At 42.5% G+C, this 26,029-nt stretch overlaps 1 protein-coding gene across 1 annotated transcript in view; it reads left to right on the forward strand.

Moving 5' to 3' along the window:
- PHF2 (PHD finger protein 2) overlaps positions 1-25,457 on the forward strand; it is a 138,975-nt gene extending 113,518 nt beyond the window's left edge. Inside the window, exons 14-22 of the mRNA XM_020803613.3 lie at positions 3,811-3,929; positions 5,341-5,519; positions 5,957-6,030; positions 6,457-6,614; positions 10,227-10,504; positions 13,651-13,746; positions 15,174-15,283; positions 20,048-20,309; positions 21,670-25,457. Coding sequence (XP_020659272.2) covers positions 3,811-3,929; positions 5,341-5,519; positions 5,957-6,030; positions 6,457-6,614; positions 10,227-10,504; positions 13,651-13,746; positions 15,174-15,283; positions 20,048-20,309; positions 21,670-21,758 — 1,365 coding nt within the window. The 3' untranslated portion in view covers positions 21,759-25,457. The remainder of the gene's footprint in view (positions 1-3,810; positions 3,930-5,340; positions 5,520-5,956; positions 6,031-6,456; positions 6,615-10,226; positions 10,505-13,650; positions 13,747-15,173; positions 15,284-20,047; positions 20,310-21,669) is intronic.
- The last annotated feature ends 572 nt before the right edge of the window (positions 25,458-26,029 follow it).

Here is a 26,029-nt window from a genome sequence, read left to right on the forward strand (position 1 = left end):
CTTTTTTGCCTTTTTCCCTCCCTTTTTCCCTCTTCCCCCCTTGGAAATGGAGTGGAAGGCTTGTCCGCCTGGCGAGGGGCCCAGGAACATTCCGGTGATTACGGGTAGAGGGAGATATGGCGTTGGCACAGTCCCTACCTGTGTCAGAAGAACGGTGAACAGATGTTTGGCTGCTGTTCATTGTTCTGAGACTGTGACCAACCCTCAGTATCGAGGTGGCCAGCTCAGTCAGCCCTCCACTCTAAATCTGGTGCTGCTGAATGCCAGGTCTGTATCCAATAAACCCCAGTTGATCTATGATCTTATCCTGGAGGAGGATGCAGACCTGGCATGCATAACCGAGACGTGGATTAGTGGGGAGGGTGCCCCTCCCCTGGCTCTCATCTGCCCGCCCGGTTATGCTGTCCAGCACCAGGGTAGACTGGAGGGGCGGGGAGGGGGAGTAGCCATTGTTTACAAATCCATCTTAGAGGTTACTAGGCGTTCCTCGGTGGTAAAGCCAGGCCTAGAGGCACTCCACGTGTCGATTGGGGCTAGGGATGGCATTGGGATTTTGCTGGGTTACCGCGCTCCCCGTGATCCAGCCATTTCCCTGCCGGAGCTGGCCGACTTTGTCTCCGCGGCATTATTGGGGTCCCCGAGGCTTTTGGTCTTGGGTGACTTCAATGTGCATGCGGGGGCAGAGACCACTGGGCCAGCTCTTGAGTTCCTGGAAACCATGGCTTCCTTGAACATGTCCCAACATGTTATCGGCCCCACCCACGTGGGAGGCCATACGTTAGACCTGGTCTTTACCACTACGTGGAACGAGTGTGATCTGATGGTGACTGACCTCGTGTCGGTCCCCTTGTCATGGTCAGATCACCACCTAATAAAATGTAACCTCTCAGTGGCACTTCCCCCTCGCGGGGAGCAGGGATCTATTTCTATGGTCCGCCCTCGAAGGCTACTGGATCCGGCCGGATTCCAGGATGCTATGAGAGGGGTTACGGCTGACCTGGCCAGCGCCCCTGTTGAGGCTCTGGTTGACAGCTGGTCCACTGCTGCCGCCAGGGCCGTAGACATGATCGCGCCTAAGCGCCCTCTCCGCCGCCGAACTCGCCCGGCGCCCTGGTTCAACCAGGAGCTTCGAGCGATGAAGCGATATAGGAGAAGGCTAGAGCGTAGGTGGAGGAAGAACCCGACGGATTTTAATTGGATAGCTGTCAGGGTCGCAACTAACCTTTACCTAACTAAGGTAAAGGCTGCATGTCGATCATTCTTCGCTAACTGGATAAGCGAAGCATCAAATCAGCAGGCGGAGCTTTTCCGTATAGTGCGCGACCTATCCGGAACTGGTTCGGGTGATAGGCCTCCCCCTAGTTTTTCGCCTGACCAGTTTGCAGCCTTTTTTAAAGCTAAAGTGGAGGCCATCCGCCGGGACCTCTCTCCGTTTTTGAATACAGTGAGTCGAGCAGAGATGTCCAGCGCTCCGTCTTGCCCGGTGACCTTTGACTCCTTTCAGCCTGTCATCCCTGATACTGTGGCCAAGGTGCTTGACCGCTGTCGTGCCACCACCTCCTCCTTGGACCCTTGCCCGGCCTGGCTAATCAAAGCAGCCAGGCCGATAACAACTGAATGGGCCACTGTAATAATAAATGGGTCTTTCCTTGAGGGCAGGTTTCCCTCTGCCCTCAAGGAGACACTCATTAGGCCCATAAGAAAGAAACCTAGTTTGGCGGCGGACAAAATTGGCAATTATAGGCCCGTCGCCAATGTTTCTTTCATGAGCAAAGTGGTGGAGAGGGTGGTGGCCGACCAGCTTCAGGCATACTTGGATGAAACAGATGCCTTGGATCCATTCCAGTCGGGCTTCAGGCCGCGCCACGGTACAGAGACGGCATTGGTCGCCCTGTATGATGACCTGTTGAGGGAGGCCGACAGGGGAAAAGTGTCTCTGTTGGTCCTCCTCGACATCTCAGCGGCCTTTGATACCGTCGACCACGGTATCCTCCTGGGGAGGCTCTCCGAGTTGGGAATTGGTGGCTCGGCTCTTGCCTGGCTCCGTTCCTTCTTGGAGGACCGTCCCCAGAGAGTCCAGCTTGGGGAGAGTGTCTCGGCCCCGTGGAGTCTCAATTGTGGGGTTCCACAGGGGTCGATTATCTCCCCAATGCTGTTTAACATCTATATGAGGCCGCTGGGTGGGGTCATCCGGGGATGTGGGGCTTCGTGTCACCAATATGCTGATGACACCCAGCTCTACATTTCCTTTTCACCTGATACAGGTGATGCTGTCCTGTCCCTTCAGCGTTGCCTGGAGGCTGTACTGCAATGGATGCAGGAGAATGGGCTGAGGCTGAACCCGGACAAGACGGAAGTTCTGAGGGTGGGTGGCCCCGTGGTTAGCGGCTTGGGGGACTCTCTCACATTTGGGGGGGCAACTCTGGCCGCGAAGAGTGGGGTCCGCAGTTTGGGCATACATCTGGACCCGACGCTCACCATGGAAACACAGGTGGCGTCGGTAGTCCGTACCGCCTTTTTCCATCTTTGGCGGATTGCCCGGCTGCGGCCCTATCTCGACACGGGGGCACTCACTACCTTGGTGCATGCGCTCGTAATCTCAAGATTAGACCACTGTAACGCGCTCTACGTGGGGCTGCCTTTGAGGCTGATGCGGAAACTTCAGGTGGTGCAGAATGCAGCGGCCAGACTCCTTACCGGAGTGAGAAAATACCAACACATTTCTCCAGCGCTGGCCGCATTGCATTGGCTGCCCATCCGTTTCCGCATCGACTTCAAAGTTTTAATGCTTACTTATAAGGCCCTAAACGGTTTAGGACCTCGATACTTGGCGGAACGCCTGCTCCCACCTAGGTCTACCCGGTTCACCCGCGCGAGTCTGGAGGTGAGGCTGAGGAGCCTGACGCCGAGAGAGGCCCGGAAGGAGAAGACACGAAACCGGGCCTTCTCGGTGGTGGCTCCTCGCCTATGGAACAACCTTCCTCCAGAGATTCGCGCGGCCCCTACGCTGGGTGTTTTTAAAACTCAATTAAAAACATGGTTATACATCCAGGCCTTCCCTCCAATCAATTCCTGATCCCTTTTCTAATTTTCCTTATATTCCTTTTTGTTTGCTGTGATTGTAATTATTATTTATGTTTATGCACATGTTTTTTAATTGTATTCTATTCTTATTATATGCTGGAAGCCGCCTAGAGTGGACTTATAGTCCAGATAGGCGGGATATAAATTCAATAAATAAATAAATAAATAAATAAATATCTTGTGTCAGCATTTGGTCTACAACTTGCGAAGTCCAAATGTCCATATTGATTGGAAGATTCTGTGTGTTGTAGTGCAAAAAAGTAAGTTTTTCCAAAGTGTTTTTGTAGCCCTGAAGAACAGACCTTTCCTCCTTGAAGTTGTTTGTCTTTCCTTTTATCTTGTAAACCAGAACAGATCTCAGGTTTTATGGATGCATTTGACTGCCTCTGCCCCCTCCCCACCAGCATCCAAATGTAGTTTTATTTTAAGAACTGCTATTTCTGTGCCTCACAATGACTTCATGGGCTGTTGCTTTATAGCAGCTTTATAGCAGCAATAACCTCACTGCCTTGGACTGATTCAATGCAGCGTTACTTCCACATGATCCTATATATTTATTTGTGTAGTGGGTTCTGTAACTGGGAATGGATTTCCTATCATCAGTTGTGTTACTGGTGTATTTGTTCTATAGCACTAATAGTCCATCTGTTCTAAGTTCTTAAGAAGGGAAAGAAGTCACCCATTAAATCATAATTGTTATAATTGTCCTATTACCCCAATTTTCAGAACAGCAAACCTGATTCATTATTAAAAATGGAAGAGGAACACAAGCAAGAGAAGACACCATTATCAGGAAACAAGGACAATAAATTTATGTTTTCTTTTTCCAACAAGAAACTACTCGGGTAAGCACAATTTTTTGCAATAAATATTGAGTAGTAAGATATATACTTCCCATAACAATTTTGCCAAGAACTTCAGATTCATTTAAAGATGTTTTGCATATTACTAAGTAATATGCAAAATAGATATCCGTTGGACTTACAGCCAAGCAAATACAAAAAAGGGAATCTCATTGGAATTTCCTGAATTGCAATTAAGGAAAAAACAGAAGTAGAGAGTGTGTGGAATGTTTACTTTGCTGTCTGTAGGCCAAAGATAAAACCCTGATGTGGACATGTGGGTCGGACTCAGGCACAAAATCATCACCATAATTGATGAAGCAGGGCTACTTCTCACGGGAGGCATTTAATGCAAAGTTAATGTGATGCAAATGACATATTCCTTGAATCTCTGAAAATGTTGAGTAATAGTCTCATATTTTCGGAGGGGAAGAATTCTTATTATGGTATAAATCACATGGCTGTAGAGTGCTTTGCAGCCTTAAGAAAAACTCTTTGGAAGTCTGTGCTTGGTGGTCCGTTCTTCATGGGTGGCTAGATATGAGCACATCCACCACAGCATATGGAAGCTGGCTTTCAAAATGAGTTGGGAAGAGACTAAGACGCACTGGAAGCAAAATTCGTCTTCCTCTTGTGGATGTGCATGACTGAACTGAGTCTGAGTTCAAATGACTTCAATCTACACACTGACAACAGAGGAGTTTGTTAAATGAATCTTTTCCTTCCGTGTGACTTTTGTTCCCCACACAGATTTATACTGGCTGTAGAAATTGTATGGGGCATTTATTAAAACAGATGAATAAATGTGACAGTGAAAATGACGGTGAACACAATCAGTTCAGAGTTTTCCTCTGTGATCTGTGGTCAGTCAGATTGGTGATACCTAACACAACATAGCTAAAATGTTTTTCCAGACTTACAAGTTTAATAGAAATCAGTCCGTCTGAATAGCTTGATCTTTCAGCTCAGGGTTTTTGCTATTTTGGGGAACAGTCTGGCTTTTTTCAGAAACTGCAGTCTGACTCCTTGCTTTCTTAAGAAAATTAGGAGGAATCCTTCATAAGAAAAGGATATGATGTGTTATTGAAACTGCATAATTACTTCTGCTGTCAATTAAAACATTCCATAAGCTGTTAATGTGAAAGTAAATGAGCTGAACATTAGAATGACCTAAAAATGTAATTATCTATTTTAAAGAACCACCATTAGATTAAGTTATGTGAAGCCTAGCTGTGATTTTTGCTGTATATCTGACTATCTATTTAATGAATAATATTAAATATTGAATATCTTGTATTCTTCTCTGTATTATAGTCAGCTATGTGTACCTGACATTTATTTTGTGCCAAAAAATGATAGTAAGATAATTGTCCCACTATTGGTCTTTGTGATTATTTCTTCTTTGTCAAAACAGGTCAAAAGGAGTGAAAACTCCATTGAACCCTGGTATATTTGGATCCCTGCAAAATTTCAAAGAAGATAAAACAAAACCTGTGAAAGATGAATATGAGTATGTTTCAGATGACGGAGAATTGAAAATTGATGAATTTCCAATTAGAAGGAAGAAAAACACTGCAAAAAGAGATTTATCCTGTAAGATGGTTTCTTCTTTTATTAAGCAATTAGCTAAGCCAGTGATCTGTCCCAGGGTAGCAAGAATATCTTGCTGGGCATGTCCCTGGGCTGGCCAGCCAATGTAATGTCTGGTACGTGGGACAGTCATTTTTCGGCTGATGGAGGAGAATTACACTGGTCTCAGTCCCAGTCTGTTCTTCCAGATAGAACAGAAGTGGTTGTGCTGATGTGGACAGCATTGTTGGCTCTAAAATTGGGGGCGGGGCAAGGAGTATTACATCCCTTCATCTTTTTTTGTTCTGTGTTGATGCATCTGTTAAAATTATGTTTACAGGTGTAAGACTCTTTAGGCCAAGGGCACCTCTGCAGAAGTGACGTAACACTGATAATAGTACTAAGAAGTAACACACAGTTTTTTTCTTAACAATGAAAACTGTATTTCAATTTCTTCCCAGTTTTATCTGATAAAAAGGAAACAACACAGCACACGCCAGTGAAGAAGCCAAAGGTGGAATCTGTATTGTACAAGGTATTTTCCTGTTGTGTTATTATACTCTGTTGCACATTATACAATGTTGCACATTGATCAATGTTGTGTGCTGACTAAAAGTTCCTTGTTATAGTTTTCCTTGCTATATACTTTGCATAGAGGAGGTCCAAGCCTCTCCAGGGAGGGCTAAGACAAGTTGCCTGTCTGAAACCCCAGATGGCCTTGACTTGGCAAGGTAGACCAGATTGGGCTTGATGGGTCAGCGGTCTAACTCACTTTCAGGCAGGTTCTTACACTCTTAGAGGATCACCATCTCTTTTTCTGGTGTAACATTGGACAAAACAATTCAAAGAACAATGCAAATAAGAGAACAATTTTAAAAACACAATGAGATGCCAGTATTGCACCCCAAAAGCCAGCACAATCTCTTCTCATCTCTCCATGTTTTCCTGTTGACTTCTTTAGAGTGATGACTCCTCCGATGAAGATTCTCTCCACATTGATACCGAGGCCAAGCCAGCTCGCAATTCAAAAGGGAAGAAAGAGACTGCAAGTTCAGCAGGCATCCTGGATCTTTTGCAGGCAAGCAAGGAAGTTGGAGGTTTAGAGTACAACACGAACAGGTAGGCACAACAGGAGTCAAAATCAGTCTTTATACAGTTTGAGTGGAATACAGTGGGCTGGTTGAACTCTCTTCCCTTATGGGCAATCCAGAGCATCCCCACACTTGTAGCCCTTTATGTACCCTCGGAGTTTATGCCCAATGGCTACAAGTATAGCAAGCCTTGTGGTGCAGTGAATAAATTGAGGCACTGCAGCCAAAATCTGCTCACAACCTGAGTTTGATCCTAATGGTTTCAGGTAGCCAGCTCAAGGCGGACTTACCCTTCCACCCTTCTGAGGTTGGTAAAATGAGGATACAGGGGGTGGGGACAGACAAAGTGTTCCTTGCATAATTATGTTGTAAACCACCTAGAGAGTGCTCTAGCACTATGGGGTGGTATATAAGTCAAAACAACAACAACAACAACAACAACAACAACAACAACAACAACAACAACAACAACAACAACAACAACAACAACAACAACAACAACAACAACAACAGTACTCCAGAAGGTTGCAGAAGGGAGGAACATGCTGCTGCTCCAGCAGATGGGTTTTAGGCTTGCTAAAATCTTGTGCACACACACATATAGCCAAAAGTTTATTTGCAAGAATGTTTCCCTTCCGTGTAAATTTTGGATGTTGTTGCTACTGCTGCTGTTTTGTACCTGCAAAATGCTTGTAATGCAGTTACAAAACTGTAGTACTCCTCCACAAAAACATGCTTTGCAAATCTATTTAAAAAGGTTCCCCTTGACATTTTCAGTCCAGTCGTGTCTGACTCTAGGGGGCAGTGCTCATCCTGTTTTCAAGCCGTAGAGCCAGCGCTTGTCCGAAGACAGTTTCCGTGGCCACGTGGCCAGCGTGACTGGGGAGCATCATTTAAGTGATCACAATTGAGATAATTTATTTTTAATGTATGTTAAAATGCAGCAGAATGGCTGACAGAATCAGCAGAAGAGGAGAAAAGATCAGTTTCCTATACCCCTCAAACCTGTGCAGCTATGCTTTCAATTGGCACCTGAATGATAGCAACAGGAGGATAGCTGAGTTTCTGTCAGAAGGGAGTTCCTCAGTTGTTGTACCATTATTGAGGAAATTCTGCTGTGTGGCGCCCACTGGGTAGACTTCGCAAGCTACAAGCAGAGCTTCTGGATTTTTAGTTGCATGTAGCAGTGCCATGCATCAGCACACTGAGCAATGTTACCAGTGGCTGAATTTTCTGCCCATCTGTATCCCATTATATTCTGGGCTGATGTAATATTGGAAATATTTAGGCCAGATTTTACAAGACACTCAGGAATACCACTGGCAAAAGATTCTGTTGGGATGCTGAGACCTGGGACAGTGCTGTCCCAGAAATCTGGCAAATGAGTCAGTTTGTGGCCCAAATCCTCTTGCATAGCAATGCAAATGGCGTAACTTTTAGAGGCAAATTGCCCCAAGTTAAGAAATCACTGTAGACATTACCAGTTGAATGCTGAGTCATGCAACCCCGTATGCAACTGATAATGTCTACAGTGATTTTTTTTTTAACGCAAGGCACTTCACCTCCAAAGGTTACACTGCTTCTGCTAGGCACTAAGCGCGTAAGAGAATTGGGGCCTGCATGGTGGAAACACACTTTGATGGGCTTCAGCACAGTGGCAAAACACTTGGATCTTAGTTCTGCAAGTGATACACCCAATTTCAAGGCAATGGTTGGTCTTGTTAAATAAATTGTTAGACTAATCCTCTTCTCTGCTTGTTGATCTCAACCAAAATTATCTGGGCGAATTATCAGAAGCCCACTAATGTTCCATCCATAAGACTCTTGACATATGAAAAAATGGATAAATTAAAGGACTGCGGCTGAAAGCAAAATTGAAAGTGCTTGAATGTTGCACTAAGTGGTAAATGATCACCATGTATATTGTGCTGGAATTTTTCATTATAATTATGTTAAACTAGACAGTCAATGCTTTTTGGAGTTTTAAAATTAAATTGGCTTAGCAACAGGCTTAATAACAAGGACAAAATGATCTTCCCTTTAAGTGGGGTGAGACCAGCAGAAATTTAGCAGGTGAGGTATGTGCATTTAAGTGCAATATACCTCAGAGACAAGAGAACTAGGCTTGTTTTGCAGCACAGAGCTGGGAGGGGGAAAAAAAGGAAATATCTCAGTTGGATGGAGCCGCAAGTACAGTTGGTAGAACTGTCCCTCCTGTGAACAAGAACCATCTGAGATTTTGAAACTGCAACACAGCGTTGTTTTGATGTAATGTTCAGCCACGCTTCAAAGCTGCCATGCAGCCAGCATGCCGGTTTTTCTGATGTGAAGCATTTGGCTGCAACCACACACAGTCAATTTTTAAAGAAGCTCTCATTCACAATTTTTCAGTTCACAGAGAATTTTCTTTCATATACTTTTTTTTTACAACACTCCCCCCCCAATAATCCCTGAAATGACAGAAAAGGGATGTGCCTTTCCAGACTTTAATAATTGTTTCCTGTTTCATATTTCACTTCGGGCAGATCCAGAATTACGAAGCTGCAAATGTGCCTAATGAAAAACACATTGGGCATAATCCAGTGTAAGCATCTCCTGTGCTCTCTGAAGCATCTCTCCTTGATATTAAAGGAAGTACTTTTAGTCTCAGAGTTGCAGGATGGCGAAGCCAAGGGCGAAGTGACAGGATGCTAAATTAAAGGACGCCTTCTTTCAGGAGCCTCTTCTTAAATGCAGAGGGCTTTCTCAAAATCGGCTCTGCTCAGAGATTTTACCTGAACATTTTGCCATTCTAAGAGTTTATTAAACAATCAGTGCGTGGCCTGGGTTTTTCCCTTTCCTTTCCTTCTCCAGAGCCACTGGTTTTGATCAGATCCCACAAGTGATTTGCTAAGGCCTGCCTTGCTTCAGGCAATTCCGCTCTAATTTGCCCATTTGGCAGGCAGCTTTTGATGGTCCATTTCCACTCTATCTGGGGTTCAAGGTTTTAAGGAAGCTGTTGGGGAAAATAAGCAAATAGTCTTTAAAGCTCATGGAGCTGCTAACTGCTAAGACCAAGTTAGCTTATTTTGGGTACAGAACCATGAGTTAAAAAGGTTTCTAAAAATCTGTGGAGCACATTTTATACTACAGTTCCGTGAATGCCAGGCAGCACAAAAGTAGAGTAAATTAGCATCCAGATGCAGTGTATTGAGCATGACAATGTGAGACAATGGCCATCCTGTTAGTGATGGCCACCATGACCTTTTGGGGGTGCAAGGATGCCTTTGGATTCAGAGGAAGAGCATCTCTGTCAAGTGATAGTACATACGATGTTTGAGGACATCTCAACCCTCATGTCACAGTGGTTAAACCGCTGTACTGCAGCTAAAACTGTGCTCATGACTTGGGGTTCAATCCCAGGTAGCCGGCTCAAGGTTGACTCAGCCTTCCATCCTTCCGAGGTCGGTAAAATGAGTACCCAGCTTGCTGGGAGGGGCAATGTGTAGCCTGTGTAATTAACTTGTAAACCATCCAGAGAGTGCTTTAAGCACTATATTTTGCTTTTTGCTTTTTAATACACATTGTTTTTTATGTTGTTCTTGTTGCACTTGCCCAGACCTCAAAGTTCTCTCCCCACCGTCTTTTCTTCTTCCTTCAGCCAGCCACCTGCGTCCCCCAGCACACAGGAAGCAATCCAAGGGATGTTGTCCATGGCAAACCTCCAGTCTTCCGAGTCCTGCCTACAGCCTTCATGGGGCACCAATCAGGCCAAGAACAACTCTGTTTCAGCCCCAAATGCCAAAAAATCTGGAGGGAGCAACAACAAAAATGCAGGCAAGAGGTTACTGAAGAAGAGTGCGAAAAACAACATTGCAATTGAAGATTACGACGAGGACCAGGATCACTTAGATGCCTGTTTTAAAGATTCTGATTATGGTATGGGACATTTACATCATTTTGATCGCCGGGTGTGACTTTTCATATATTCTTGTGCAAATTTTTGTGCAACAAACACAGAGTTGGGGCATCCTATCCTCCTGTTCAGCAGATCCTGAATTAGAGACCTGAATATTTGCTGGGAGTCTGTGACATTTTCTGCTCAAGGCTTGCATTCAGGGCACTACACCTGGAGAGTGACCCCAGCTTAGGCCCAAATGCCATTACTGGGGTGGGGTGGGGTGGGGTGGAATGCTTGGCTCAATAGTCCCCATGCTAGTCTTCAACCAAGGCTCAGATTATGTCTTTTGCACTATACAGTAACTCCAGAATGCCATGGCCAGTATGGCCAGGGATCATACTGGCAAAGGTCTTCTGAGAGTTGTAGTTTCAAAAAGGTAATTTATTTAAGTTATCCTTTCAGCCTTTCCTTGTGGTAAGAGAACAAGGTCAGGGGCATTTATATCTAGCCTGCTTTGCCAAAAAAGCATATTGCAGGTCCATTGACACAGCCCTTTGGACTTTAGTTATGAAGTTTGTCAAGCGATTGTATGTGGCTGACAGAAAAATTAGATAACGTAGTCATACTTGCCAGAGTAAGGAGCCACTTCCTCTGCTGTTGCGCAGGATTTGTGCTTAGATCTGGATATTATGAGTACTCTTGAATGAATATTATCTTCCAGAAATATTATCCCATGTTCTCATTATTCTGGATTTCTATAAAAGGCCCTATTCCAGATAAATATATGTGCAGTGGCTATTACCTGTCACCACTAACTTTCTCTTTCACTGCTTCTACTCCCTGCTCCTTCAAACTTTAGATTCTTTAAGTTTAAAAAAATAGTTTCTGATGCTTTGTGTGGAGATGATTGAACAGGAAAGGAAGAAAGGGTGGGGAACACAGTGCTAAATCTGCTATTTGTTCTATGGAGAGTAGGCCCAAGGAAATGAATGGGACTTGTTAGAGCCTTGCTGGATTCTGTCCACACAGCGGCCTACAATTTGCCTATAGGAAGCCCAAGAGGAGAACAGCAATAAGTACGACTGTACCTTCCCACTCATGTTCTTCACACTTAATACACAGAGGCAGATTATCCCTTTATTCCGGAGAGGAGTATGTAGTTTATATATATATAAAATAAGACCAACATTAGAGAATAAAACTTTTCAACTATTAAAGCGAAATCATTTCTTCTCTCTTTGGAAAAGGACTTCCTTTTATCTGAACTAAATTTTCTACCATTCAACTTTATTGGAGGAGCCCAAATTCTAGTATTATGGCAAAAAAGCTGCCTATCACCCACACTCAAGATGGCCAGCAGTAAAGAACTGTGGGAGTTACAGTTGTTCCCACCCATTCTGGCCTGCTGGATGCATGCAAACCTCTGTGTCTACTTGCAAAGCAAGTAGGCACGTAGACTTATTAAAGACATCAAAGCTGCACTTCATGAGACATTTACACTGTTAACGTAGCTTCGGTGACGTTCTTCACATTGTACTGGTTAGCGTATGGCTACTGAAGTGTCCAATGAATAAGCATAAAAGATTTCGTAATAATTCAAAGAACTTGATACCTCTTTTAGTAACATATGTACAATATCTTTTTTTTAAAGGATTTTTGTCTTGGCCTTGACCCTTTAAAAACATGTAATTTATCTCTGCTGTCAGCATTTGACATGCTGAATATTAAAAATACACACTGAAATCCTCTGAAGTTCTATTGAAAATAAGGCTCTCTTCCATTTTTTGGGGGGGAAGGCACATGTTTGACAAAACATAAGCTCAAGTTACAATTACAGTACCTGTAGGCCTATCACTCAAGTGAAATGACTTTTAAAACGTCAGGCAAGTCTAAGGTACAGACACGCTCTAAATATGACATTCTGAAAGAAGAGAGGGCCGCATTAGGAGGACCAGCATTTCTTACTAAGTATATATTTATGCTACCATTTAATAGGGTCTCTTTGTAGTAAGATGATTTGGTTCACCAAGGCTCCACTAGTCCTACATCTGGTCAGCACATTTTCAGTCAGTGGCTTGACTGATGCAATTAGTTAAAAATCATATATTGCCCTAGCAAAAAAAAAAAAAAGAGAAGAAGAAGAAAAAGAAAGAAAAAGAAAATTAAATCCACATTTTAGATGAGCTGCTCAGTTCTGGTCAGTGCTAGCAGAATTGCTGCTATTTAGCCTCAGAGCTGAGGATTCGTTGAAAACAAAAAAAAAAGCTTATGGCTGTGACAAATTTTAGTTGTCATGACAGGGGTAAAAACTGACTGGAAGGAATTTGTGTCTTCGAGATCTGTTCATTAAAAACAACTGCTATTCGGCAGCCGCTTCATGCAATAATATGTGTGTGAGCAGCTCCCCACATGGTTTGGGTTGTTTTTAACAAGGCAGGGAGCTATAAATAGCATATGTTCCCAAACACACAAGATGTCTAGAATTAAGAACATCCTAGAATAGATAGATTAGATAAGCTGCTCAAATATGGAATTCATATTTTCTCTTACTTTTTATTTTAAATGCAGTTAGAGAGCGAATTCCCAATTCAGGAGAACCAATGTGCAGAGAAATGGCTGAAGTTCACATCAGATCAGTAGGAAAGCTGTAAATAGGTGTGCCTAAATCTATTTGTTAGTTGAAATTAGGGTAGATCCACGAGATCGGTATTGAACCGATGGGACTTGGTAAACAGCACTTCTGTAGTTCCATTGATTCAACAGGTCTGCTGTCATTGGAACTAAAAAAAAAAATGAATTTTGTAAATATATTCCACTCCCAGTGTTCCCTGATAGATGAAAATGAAAATTTATATTAAAATACACATGAAAATAGCAGCTCACAGATTCCAAGGATTTAAACCACATGCTTAAATTTCACTGGAGGAATGACATGAAAGTCATGTATGCTCTTATACCAAGATGCTGATAAAGGATTCTTGTTCCTGTAGTTCAACTACTCAGTATAGGCGAGGATGCTGTGGCAAACTGATACTTGATCTTGAGTGCTGAGTATTGTATTCTTCTAGACATGGTTCACCCATTTAATATTTCAGACCTATGAATTTGTTGTTGCATTCCATGAAATTCTATGGGAAGCTACTGTTGTAAGGGGATCTCTAATGATATTTGTTTTCACGTTTAGTTTATCCCTCTCTTGAATCGGATGAAGATAATCCAGTGTTCAAATCTAGATCAAAAAAAAGGAAAAGTTCAGATGATGCACCATATAGCCCAACAGGTAACATTTCCAATATTTAAAAGCATGACATACAGTACACAGAAAACCACAATAAATTTCATTTAGTTCTTCATTGCAAGATTTCACTGATAATGCTTAGGTACATTTCAGTATCTGCTTGGGGTAGAAAACATCTTGTTCTTGTTTGCATATCCTGGCAAGGGATCTTTACTTTCTCTTGTCCTGGTTAACCCATGTGTTACAATAGACTTTCCTGATGAAGGCAAGGTTCCTCGGCATCACTTTTCTCTTGATTGGATTCAGAAATACTACATCTGATTATACCAAGAATGGGAAAACTTTGGGATTCCAGACATTTTGAATACAAATCCCATCAGCCGAACACAGATTTACTCAAAATGTCTGGAATCCCAAAGATTCCCCAACCTTGGTATAATCAAAGGTAGTATTTTGGAGTAGCTTTGCAAAGATCTTAGAGCATTACTAGACATGGGAAACAATTGTTTTTTGGACTATAATTCCAAGAATCCCATGGCTAAGATTCTGTGAGACATATAAGAAACAAACATTCCCCATGTATAGATCTCATAAATGAGATTGGGTTTTTTCTGAATATGGATTTTTAAAAAAAAGTTGCCTGGGCTTTAGATTTGGGACATTCCACACGTATTTTGTAGCCTTTTCTATTTCCTTGGGACTTAACTGTTCAACTGTAGAATCATGCTGGCAGTTGTTGTTTTTAATTTATCCAGAAACAGGTGCAGAAGGACAACATTTGGATCAAATATGTGGAATGCTGTCTTCTTTCCACCTCCAGTTATCACTTGTGTATCACAGTTACATTAAGGGCAGGGACCATCTCATTGTTAATCTGTGTAAACTGCTCCGTGAGCCTTAATTTAGTCAAAGAATAAGGTTAAAATACTTAAAGTAAATAAATAGAGAAACAGACTTCCGCCCAGCCCCAAAGTATTTCCCAATGATGTCTGGATCAGAGATCTCATTAGCTGTAGCCAGCATAATCAGTGGTGAGAGGCTATGGGATTGTAGTCCATCAGCATCTGGAGTGTGTACACATTCCTAATCCCTGTTCTGAAGGTTGCTACCTTCATTTACCCAAGTCATAGTCCCACCCAATGAGGATGACCGTATTGAACTTTTGCTTAGCTGAAAGCCCCACCAGTGCAGGTTTGTGCTGCTTGTAAGCCTGTGTTACCATTGCTTCAGCAGAGGGAGATTACTGCTTATTCAGTAGCAGTGTTTAAAGCAAGGGATGCAGTCTTGCACCGCTAAGCTGGCAGGACTTTCCACTCAGTGGAAACTTGATAGGGTACCGGTCAACAGCAATAAGTTCACTAACACCCATTGACTTCAGGTTTCAGCATGCTTGATGCTATGTTGACTGTACAGATGTACATCTATACCTTCACACTGCCTTCTTTATAATATTTGCCTTCTACTTTTAGCAAGAGTTGGTCCATCAGTACCTCGGCAAGACAGACCTGTCCGAGAAGGTACAAGAGTCGCCTCAATTGAAACTGGACTGGCGGCAGCGGCTGCCAAGTTATCCCAGCAGGTGAGCTGACTAAGCAGAACTTTTCCCATTAGAAAATGCTGTTTTCCAGACGCTTTGTCCCCCCTGCCCGCTTTGTTTGTGTTGTTGATACTAATCACATGAGGGGTTTTTTTGTGATAATAAGGAATGACTGTATTCTGAACATCTGCAAGTTCTAAGCAAAAAACAGTTGCTTGCTAGGAATGACTTTCTTAAGCAGCTTTTAATTTTAAAAAATTAGGAATTTCAGCATGACATTTCAAAGGAAAGGACATTTTGGCCAAGTTCCAATGGCTAGCCCCAGCTAGACTAGACCTGTTGACCCAATGGCTGAAAGTTTAAGTCAACACCTCTGCAAACACCACTGACTTAATGGGTCTACTCTAGATGGAGCCAACAGCTGGATTTAGGCCTTTGTAACTGATTTCATGGGATAAAAAATTCTCATACTAAAAAAGGAAACAGGTAGATTGTTATGGATCCTATTCACATCATGTTCATAGGAAAGTTAGTAACTTTTGAGGTCAGGTGAAAACATCTTTTTTGCTGTGTGGAATAACAAAGTGGTGCCCCATAGACCTTCCATGTACAGAATGCTGTTAGGCTGGGTACTTCAGTTTCACTTCAACAGTGGCCTTGGGACACTGTTCTCCAGTATAAATGTCCTAAGGGTCTTAGAACAACTTCTGCAGCAAATATGAGACTTTGAACTGTCTAGGAGTAATAGTCAAGAGGCTGTCACTGTTGCTCCTCAACATCTGCCGACTGAGACAGTAGCCTGAGACAGTTGCCACAACAATATGGCAAATATATGCTGTGCACCCTTCTTGGAAAGTAGTTCAAAGGCTCAAGGATGCATGTTGTACCTCTCAGCTAGCAGTCTTTGCCCCTTATCCCGGAATAAATACATGAGACCAAAATATGGGTTTAAACATGGGCCACACTGTATTGAAATATCATCATTGTTGCCAATCATTTGGCAAAGGGGGGGGTCCTGCCGTAGTGCGGATTCAGGTTTCAAACTTGGGTCTAAAAGGACCCTTCTAAACAACCAGTGTGCTAAACCCTGGCCTCTTGAAGACAGTGGGAAAATCTGCCAGCCCAAATTTGAGCACCCTGGATCTCGTGCCACTCTCTCTGTTCTGACTGATGGTCTGGGTGTGTCCCCAATGTATCTCTCCCCCCCCCTGCAAGCACTGTAATCACATGATCTGCAGTGCTGGGAGTTCAGATGAGCTATAATTATGTTATTATGATTTGACTTCACACTTCAAATACCTGCTTAATCCGCACTAACTGCCACAGCATCGGGACTAGCCATGCTAAGTCCCATGCCTGCCATCAAGCTGATCCAGCTCTAAAAGAAGGTCCCCCTTGTTGTCTTCCAAGAAGACATCCAAACCTCGTTCAGAAAGATGCACGCCATCTAACCGAAAAAAGTCTGGCCTATCCAAGTGGATCCTGTGGTGGCCAACCACAGATCCTAGGTCTCTGCAAACAGCTCTGTAGACTTCTCTGTTAAGATTCCGTCCGGCAGTGTTTAGGGGTAAAAAATTGTCACCCATCTCTCCAAAACAGACGAGGGATGATTGTCGCTCAAACGATACGCATGCCAGGTGCCTCTCAACCAAGTGAGGTCATGGATCACATCAAGGATCAGGGACTTTCCAGGGTACCGTGCCAAATTGTTGCCACCCAGGTATATCACCAACACTTCCGGCGGGTGTCGTCCAAAGGCAGCCACTCGACAGAGCTGATCCCACAGCATGCCACGGCACCCCCTCCACTCAACGTTGGAACCATGGGTCAAGGCTGAGATTGCTCCCCCATGGGGATGCAGCGGCGTATCTTGCTGCCCAAAAAACATAACTATGGCCCACGATCACGATGTGTCTCTGTCTGGCTGCCAACGGGGCACCTGCAAGATATAAACACAATAGGCCCCTGCCTACATGTTAGAGAGTGCCCTAACATATCTCCTATAAGATGATGATGCCCATCATCCTAGCTGCCTAATATCCTCCGGACTGTAGCTGAGTGCTGTCGCTGTGGAGGCCGCACCTATTCTGAATGAGTGCATGCCAAATCGTAGACCTTGGACTGCTTCCTTTTGAAGTGCCAGATCTGTTAACTTCCAGAACTGGTACCTTGTCAAGGGGGATTCGTCACTGCATGAAAAGGTAACCTGGGCCTGTACCCCTGATCTCCAGATACACTACCATGGCCTTGACTGGGAAAATAAACTTAATATAGCATTGAATTAGTTTTACTACCACTCCTTTACCCCATTGGTTGGCCTTAGAATGACGTATGTGGAGCTGCACCATCTTATCCTTTATCTTAACATCGGTAAAGTGTAGCACTGCCCTAGATGTGTCCCCTTTTCCTGAGGCCACTGCTTTGCTAATCCGCAGGGCAGCAAAGAATGTTAATAGGGATGCTGCCCGAAATAAATAGAACTTGAACTCGTCGCTACAAACCTCCCATTGCCTACATATACCCTTCAAAAGCTCAGGTGATATTGGAGCTCTTGTATCCTTCACCCTACCGCCTTCTTTTGACCGGCCTTCAATCATTTTCTGTATACAGAAATCGGATGAATGGTCTGGAAAGCACCTAATTTTTGCATAAAAAGCTAATGCATACAACTTGCCTTGAATAGTTCCTGGTGCCAAGCTGTGTCTATTCAAGTGTAGTATAAACTGTTGCAGATGTTCGACAGGAACTGTCCAGGCCTGCTCCAAGCTCAGTAATTCTCTAAATTTTTGGACCTCGCTACTCACTGCAGAGTACCCTTTCCTTGTCCTTGGTGCAAGGGCCATACCTATCGCCCTCTCTGCGTCCTCATGCCAATTAGCCAAACCTCCAGGGGAAGAATCTCTGGAAACTGGCTGGCCCCTGGATCTAGCTCCCTGAACCATTGAATCTATTGTTGATTCTGCGAACGCATCTGCTAACGCATCTGCTAAGATTCTGCTAAGGCATCTGCTAAGCTGTTGTCCACACCAGGTACATGCCAGGCCTGTATTAATATATTAAACTTTAATGCCCACAGCGTAAATGCCCTAACCAAAGCCATGACCCTCTCTGAATGGGATATAATACTATTAACAATGCGGACCACTGCCTGGTTATCGCACCAGAAGTGTACCACAGAATTAGACCATTCGTCTACCCAGATCACAATGCTCCTACTATAGGAAAAAACTCTAAAAATGTCAAATCCCTCGTGATACCTGGCTGATGCCATTCATCTGACCACATGCCTGCATACCATCGGCCACTGTAGTAAATCCCAAAACCAGCGGAGCCTGCAGCATCCGATTGGACCTGAAGCTCTGGTTTAAGCAGCCTCTGGCTTCTCCAAAAGGATATGCCATTGTGCTGGTCTAAAAACTCTATCTAGACTTCTAAGTCCTCCCTGATACCAACTGTGACCCTTCCTCTGTGGAATGGACAGACGATGCAACCCTCTCATAGCCTTGCAAAGCTGACGCAAAAAGGCTCGGCCCAGTGCTTATACTCTGCATGCGAAATTCAGATGGCCCACTAACTCTTGCATCTCGCGTAATGTCAATTTCTTCTTGTGTCACAGCAAGGTTGCCCTACTCTTGAGATCATCCAATTTTTCCTGTGGGAGCCTAGATGTCTGATGAATTGTATCCAATTCAGTTCCCAAGAATGTCAGGGTCAAGGCTGACCCTTCAGTATTTTCCTCAGTTAACAGGAGGCCTAACTCGTCAGCCATTACCCGGAAAGCCTCTAGTATAAATTTGCACCTTCCAGTGTTTCGTTCCCCACAAAAAAGATAAGGTTGTCCTATTGCTGTCAACTATCGTTCTGAGCTTCTATTCAACAAAGGAACTAAAGCACTCAAAAGCCGCTCACGAGATAGAACAGCTCATAGGTAACGCCCTATCTATATAAAAGGAACCCTGAAACTGGAATCCTAACAAGTCAAAGCCTAATGGATTAACTGGTAAAATCCTAAATGCAGACTTAATGTCACATTTAGCCATCTCTGGCCCCACTCCGCATTGGCGGACCATACTTACTGCTTCATCAAAGGACATATAATGGACTGTACATAACTCCTGAGGGATGGCATTGTTAACCGAGCCTCCTTCAGGAAAGAACAAGTGCTGGATTAATCTAAATTCCTCTGGTGCTTTCTTTGGAACAATTCCTAAGGGCGATACCCTCAATGTATCTAGGGGAGGCATTGTGAACAGTCCCAACAGTCTCTCCTCACACACCTCCTTATCAATTTTCTTCTGTACAACCCTTTCCATAATGTGTATGGATTTCAGGCTTTGTGCAAAAATGCCTTCCTTTCTCCTACTGCTGGTATCCTAAAACCTCCCTTGAAACCTGCTAGTAAATACTTGCCATCTTCCTTCCTGGGGTAGTCTCGCAGCCACATTTCGAGGACTGCCACTTTAATTGGGCTGAGCCCCTTTACCCAAATTAGTGCCTCCACTGTTGGGTTTCTTTGCACCACTTGGGCCTTTTGGCTGCCTTGACGTGCCTGCTCTAAAGCATGTGGTACTGGGGTGCAGCCCACTGCCCACAGTGCATTCATGCTTGAATCTACACTGTTTTTTTTTAGTGCACACTCCCATTGAATTATACTCCCAACACAGGCATTTAAAGCAGTGTGTAGTTTAGCCCCTGATTTACTTACTTTCTTGCATTTTTCCCCCACCACGTACTTTTTAAGAGATGTAATATGAGGTGTTATATACCTTCTATAGAAGCTAATGGATTGTGTTTTCTTTGGGAAAGGAGGAGCAAAAGGGCAAGAAGAAAAAGAACACCAAAAAGAAATTGTCCCCCAACAACACAAACAAACTCCCACCGGAAGGCAGCTCTCCTGAACCCAAGCTGGAGCCTCACAGCACGAGTTTAGCTGACCATGAGTATACAGCTGGCGCAAGCACATTTGGGGTGGCCCAAGTAAACCGAGGGTCTCAGCCCATGGCTCCAGGAGTTTTCCTGACACAGCGGAGGCCCTCAGCATCATCACAGAATAACGCAGCTGCCAAAGGTAACGTTTGATGGGCTGAGACCGAAAATGGCAAAGATATCTTTTGCTGACAGCATCATTTATTTCGGAGCGGAAAATGGTGCTGTCCATTTTACTTTTAAGGTTGTTTCTTCACTCCTTTGTTACAAGGTTTCTCTATTTTCTTGACATCACACTTACCACTGGTAAATCAAACACTGGGCACTTTTTCTGTGGAACCGATTAGAGAGAGAACAGTAAGAAGCAATAGCTTCTTGTGCTGCAGCCATTTTGATTTAGGCCATGTAGGCTGACCAGTGACTGTGACTTCATGGGTGTGGTCAGTCCACTCTGGGTTTGAGTCCAAGCTTTACAGCTGTCCAAAGTGCTGAGCCCTGTCCCTGAGACGCATTCAGCACCTTGAACAGCTCCCTGGAAATTTAGACTGAAACCTGAAATGGACATCAATAAAGAAAAAGGAACAGGCTGTACGGACAAAGAACACTCCCTAGCATGGCATAAAGAGATGGCAGCTACGAGCAAAGTTAATATGTGGTTCCCAAAGACTCGTTCCTTCAAGTTGTTTTCTGAATTTTTGGTGTTCTAAATTGTTAAGATATTATCTGTTACAGGCCAGCATAATATAGATTATTATGCAATTGGTACTGCCTGATAACAGAAGAAGAAAGGAGAGAGTTGCTTTGTTGCCATGCTGTTTCTCGTGACCGGAAATGCATGTGTCAGTGACAGAGTCTAGTATCATTGGATGGGGCTTTTGGAACATAAAAATCCCTTATCACTATTTGTACCATGAATTTTCTCTCAGATCTGGGCTCTATTTATTGAATAAGAAGCTGAATTCAGATTTCTGAAGACAGTCCTTGACGGTCTCCAATGGCTCCTTTGTACATGCGGGAAACTCCCAAATGCTGCATTTTTATGCAAAAAAAAAAGTGTGTGTGTGTGTGTGTGTGTGTGTGTGAGAGAGAGAGAGAGAGAGAGAGAGAGAATTAAGAGTTGTACAATGCTTAGGCATTCAGAGTCATGATGACTTGGGAATGCCACGTTTAAATGCCCCCTCACCCAGGAATTTATCAGGTAGCCTTTGACAAACAACTGTTCTCAACCTCAGTCATATCAATAGATGAGAAGAGAGGATTCAATCAATGTATTGCGTAAAACTACACACTTAAGCAGGTCTTTGTTTATTGTTTTTGCATTGCTGTATGCATTCCATACACAGAGAGCCTACAAAGAAGGCGATTAATTCTTCGCCTAGGCATGGAAGTGCAGTAGGTTCTTCTACAAACAGATCCTCACCCCTCTTGGTCACAGATTTCTAGTTTCTTCTTCCCATATGTGATTTTTATGGTTTAATGCATCCCTTTTCTCCTGCTTCTAGGAAAACGTACAAAAAAAGGCATGGCCACAGCTAAGCAAAGGCTTGGGAAGATTTTAAAAATTCATCGGAATGGGAAGCTTCTCCTTTAAAACCTGGCGGCAGCAGAGACTATATTAAAAGTTCAGAATGTCCTGAGCTGACATACTAACTCTTCAACTCTTGAAGGACTACAGGAATATTGTGCAACATCCTAGGGACAATACCAGTTAACTTTTTGCCACCACTTTAATAAATTCTTTTTAACTTTCAGCAGTTAAACATGTACAGAATACTGCTATAAATATTTTTTAATAGAGATGTCCTTTCTCAAATTGCTGAGAGTGACGAGTTCGCAAGAAGTTACTACGCTGAGGCGCTGAGGATCATTCCAGTTTTAGGAAAGTATCCCTCCCTTTAACTTGTTTATAAGTGAAGAAAAAAAAGCAGTCATTTTTAACAGGATGCAGATGAATTTCAGTTATGCTTCATTAATCAAAACTTCAACAATTTTAAAGAGGTATCTGGTCAAATGGCAAAAGATCGGTTTTTAAAATTTGTTCAGATTCACTTGCAAAGGAGAAGTAATGTCTGCCGTTTCTATGTGTGGTGATAATACATGCCAGAAAGAATATAAGTAATGAAATAGTTTTCTTTACTTAGCTCATGACAAATATGTTTTGTTCAGTAGAAGAGTTGAAATTGCACTTCAACACTACTAGATCCTTCTCTATAATCAGACCTTGGATAACCATGGGTGAATTAGTTTATTTTATGTGCAATGCAAGGTGACTTCTAGCACATATGGATCACAAATAATATACAATAAGTGGATATAGTGTTTCAAAAAACAGTGGAAATTTTCCTATTAATATCAGGAGATGCTGCATTATAACTATATCCACTGAGAAATTTCTAACTCTCCCACCATTTTCTTTCCTATACAAGGTTATTTTTTCTTTTAGCACTAATTAGCATGTGGTCTAGTCTCATCGTCTGTTTTCATCACTGCAAGTCAATGGGCTGTAGGAGTTGCTTTGTCAGAACTTTAAAAAAAACACCACTAAAATCTCACAAATAGGTGTGGACAACCAGGAAACTGCTTACTGCAATGCCAGATATAACAAAACAGTGACTGTCTTTGGGGCTTGTTTACATGGCCATGGAAAGTGGAGGAATATTATGACTAATTTTTCCTTCTAGACAGTTCAGGGTTGATATTTCAGGATGATTTATGTCCACTCACCAGAGGGGGGAATTCCCTGTCTTGGGGCTGATTCTTGTGCTAACTTTGTAGCAAGATGGCTGCTTCTGCTTGGATTTCCCAAGTGCCCTGTGTGTAAAAATAAACTTGATGTGGTTGAAGCAGAAGGTCCTGTTTCTTCTAAAGACAGTTGTACTACAGGCAGACACTGCCCTTGGCATGCAAGGTCACCCCATCATCTGCCATCTCCCCACAGTCTCCTCACCTCATTTATTCTCTGTGTACTGATGTGGGACCCAGTTGGGTGGATACGGCAGGCAAGCCACAAAAGTATTATGTGCAGTCCTTTGTACATTTCCTGAGAGACACATTCTGTTGAGTTCAGTGGCCCATAAGTGAAGACAGGGATGAAATTTCAGCTGAACGTTTTTGTCCTTTGGGGGAATTACCCCTTTGGGTCACTGTCATCTCACAGTGATGTCCAACAGTTCACACACAGCTTCACATGACTACACTCAATTATTTATGTCATCTTTGAAATGAATCAAAGATTTAATAACTAATTAAGCAGGATCTCTTCCTTCTAGAGTTTGGAAAGTTACTTTTTAAGAGTAATTAGTTGTGTAATTCATTGCAAAGCACCTAGAAGAGTAGACCTTTGGTCTAGATGGGCAGGGTAGAAGTCTAATAAAATGAATAAAAAATAAAAGTAATTCACTTCCACTAACTTTGCAGAAGCATTTCACCCTTGTTTTTAGTTGCTTTTAAGTCCCTTATTTTTGGTATCCAAAAGAAAGAAAATGGCCTGAATTTTTAACAAATTCCCTCAAATGGCCCAAGAAAGCATTTTTACCACTAGAAGAATAGAAACAAAACCAGTTGGTGTATCTTCAGTAAAAGGAAGGGAGAAAAGTAACAATGCTATATGAAAAAAAAAGTGATGAAAGTAATGCCTTCTCTGGTCATTTGGGAGGAAGGAAAAAATGGCTATATCCTGGCTGCCCCCTAAAATGAGACATTGTGGATAATGTTGCTTTGTTAATTTGTGGGCTTTCTTTGTCCATCATTTTCTGTTTGCTGCAGCCTTGATTCATCCCTAGATCATACACACAGATCGGAGAGATTCATGAACTAGAAAGTTCTCTCAGGACAACCCAAAATGTAAGCAGGCACTAATCTTCTACCCCATCGCCAAACCCTGTTTCAGCTTCCAGTTGTGGGAAGATCAACAGGTAGCAAGAAAAAAAAAACATCAAGTGACTGTGTACCATGGACACAAACTATATTTTGGTTTTAATGCCTGTACATCCAATCAATAATGGGAACATAATGGATCAGAAGTTTATATATGCCTAGATACCAGTGAGGTGGGAAGACTGTGAGGCCTTGTCAGTGATGCACCTAAGGCTTCTGACATGCATACGAAAGCACTTCCTGTTGGAATTTTTGGTCTGAAGGAAAGAGGTTGCTATGTGAACCCAGGTGTCCAGTAAGACAAGAGTCAAGCTTATTTAAAGTTTAACTGGATACTTTTAGTTTGTTTTTTAAAACTTAGTGTCTGGTGCAGAGTGCATTATTTTACATTAAACTTGTTTGTCTGCATATAAACACTTGAGGAGTCAAACTTTGTTTCTCAGGCAATTCCAGGTTTTCATTTATAGATACATTTCCTAAAACATATTTTTTCATAGAATGTAGCCTGTAAATAGCTTTTTAATATACCTTCTTTTTATAAGAGCAAATTATCTTTAGGCGTTTCTTTCTATAGAATACTTCATTAACCTTTATAATGCAAATTTTTTGCTGAGTATTATCAATGGTTGTATTTTAGGTTCTTTAAGAGAGAAATTTTTGTCCTTGTTTTTATTTTGTTTTCCTCCCCCCCCCTTTTTTTTTTAAAAATGTTGGCATTGCCTGAAAAACAATAAAAACTTTGTGCAGCCTTACTACAGAATCAAATATTAGTACAAAAATGATCTATTTAAGACATATATGGAGAAGAATCTTCAACTTTATAATACCAGCTCCTTGTTTCAATTCTTGTATTATGAGGGGATACAATTATTTTATTAGCACCTTGTGAAGTGTTTCTGTGTTTTGTGATGATGTAATTTATTAATGTTTGTAGCTTTTTATATTTGTACATTTCTTATGAGCTTTGTTTATATACACATTACCTGGATGTGATGTCCATGAGGAAAAAAAAACAGCTACAGAAAACAACTGAGGCCTTATTAACTAACCTTTCTACAGATATAGTGGGGAGAATTGGGTCTGAATTCTAAGCATAAAAATGTTAGTTGAATAGGGCCCCAGGGTTATGCCGAGCAGGTTTTTTTAAGCTTCCCTAGTATCTTGTTCTTGTCAAGCCTTTATATAATATAACACAGACATCATGCTGGTTTTATTATTATTATTATTATTGTTATTATGATTATTATTATTATTATTTTCGCAACATGTACATTTCTAACAAAGTTTATTGTGGCTATCTATTACAGTGTTTTATTTACCGATCCATATCAAATGCTCTTGTATCAAGTCCATGAAATCTAAGTAAACTTAGATGAAAATTTTAAAAGTAAAATATTTCAGGTTTTGTATAGAATGGGTGTTGGTTTCTTTATTTTCAAACTGGATCAAACTGTGTACAAAGGAACAGACAGTGCTGTTTTACTTAGAAGCCATTTTGTGTTACAGCACTCTGGGCTGTGAGAGGAAACTTCATCCCAGTTTTGAATGGGAGTGAATAAGAAGGGATTGAATCTGATTGCTGCGTCTGAGATTAAGAGCTGAAAAAAATGTTGTTTGTCTACTAAGTATTACAAATTTCTCTCACACAAAGCAGACCTTCTTGCCACATACATGGCAGGCTGGAACATTTTAAAAGCATGAGAACACATATGATATCAGCTTGTTGTTGTTGTTGTTTAGTCGTTAAGTCATGTCCGACTCATTATGACCCCATGAACCAGAGCACACCAGGCCCTCCTGTCTTCCACTGCCTCCCGGAGTTGGGTCAAATTCAAGTTGGTAGCTTCGATGACACTGTCCAACCATTTCGTCCTCTGTCGTCCCCTTCTCCTCTTGCCCTCGCACTTTCGCAACATCAGGATCTTTTCCAGGGAGTCTTCTCTTCTCATGAGATGGCCAAAGTATTGGAGCTTCAGCTTGAGGATC

This window comes from Pogona vitticeps, chromosome 2, assembly GCF_051106095.1.
Source record: "Pogona vitticeps strain Pit_001003342236 chromosome 2, PviZW2.1, whole genome shotgun sequence".
Lineage (NCBI taxonomy): Eukaryota > Metazoa > Chordata > Lepidosauria > Squamata > Agamidae > Pogona > Pogona vitticeps.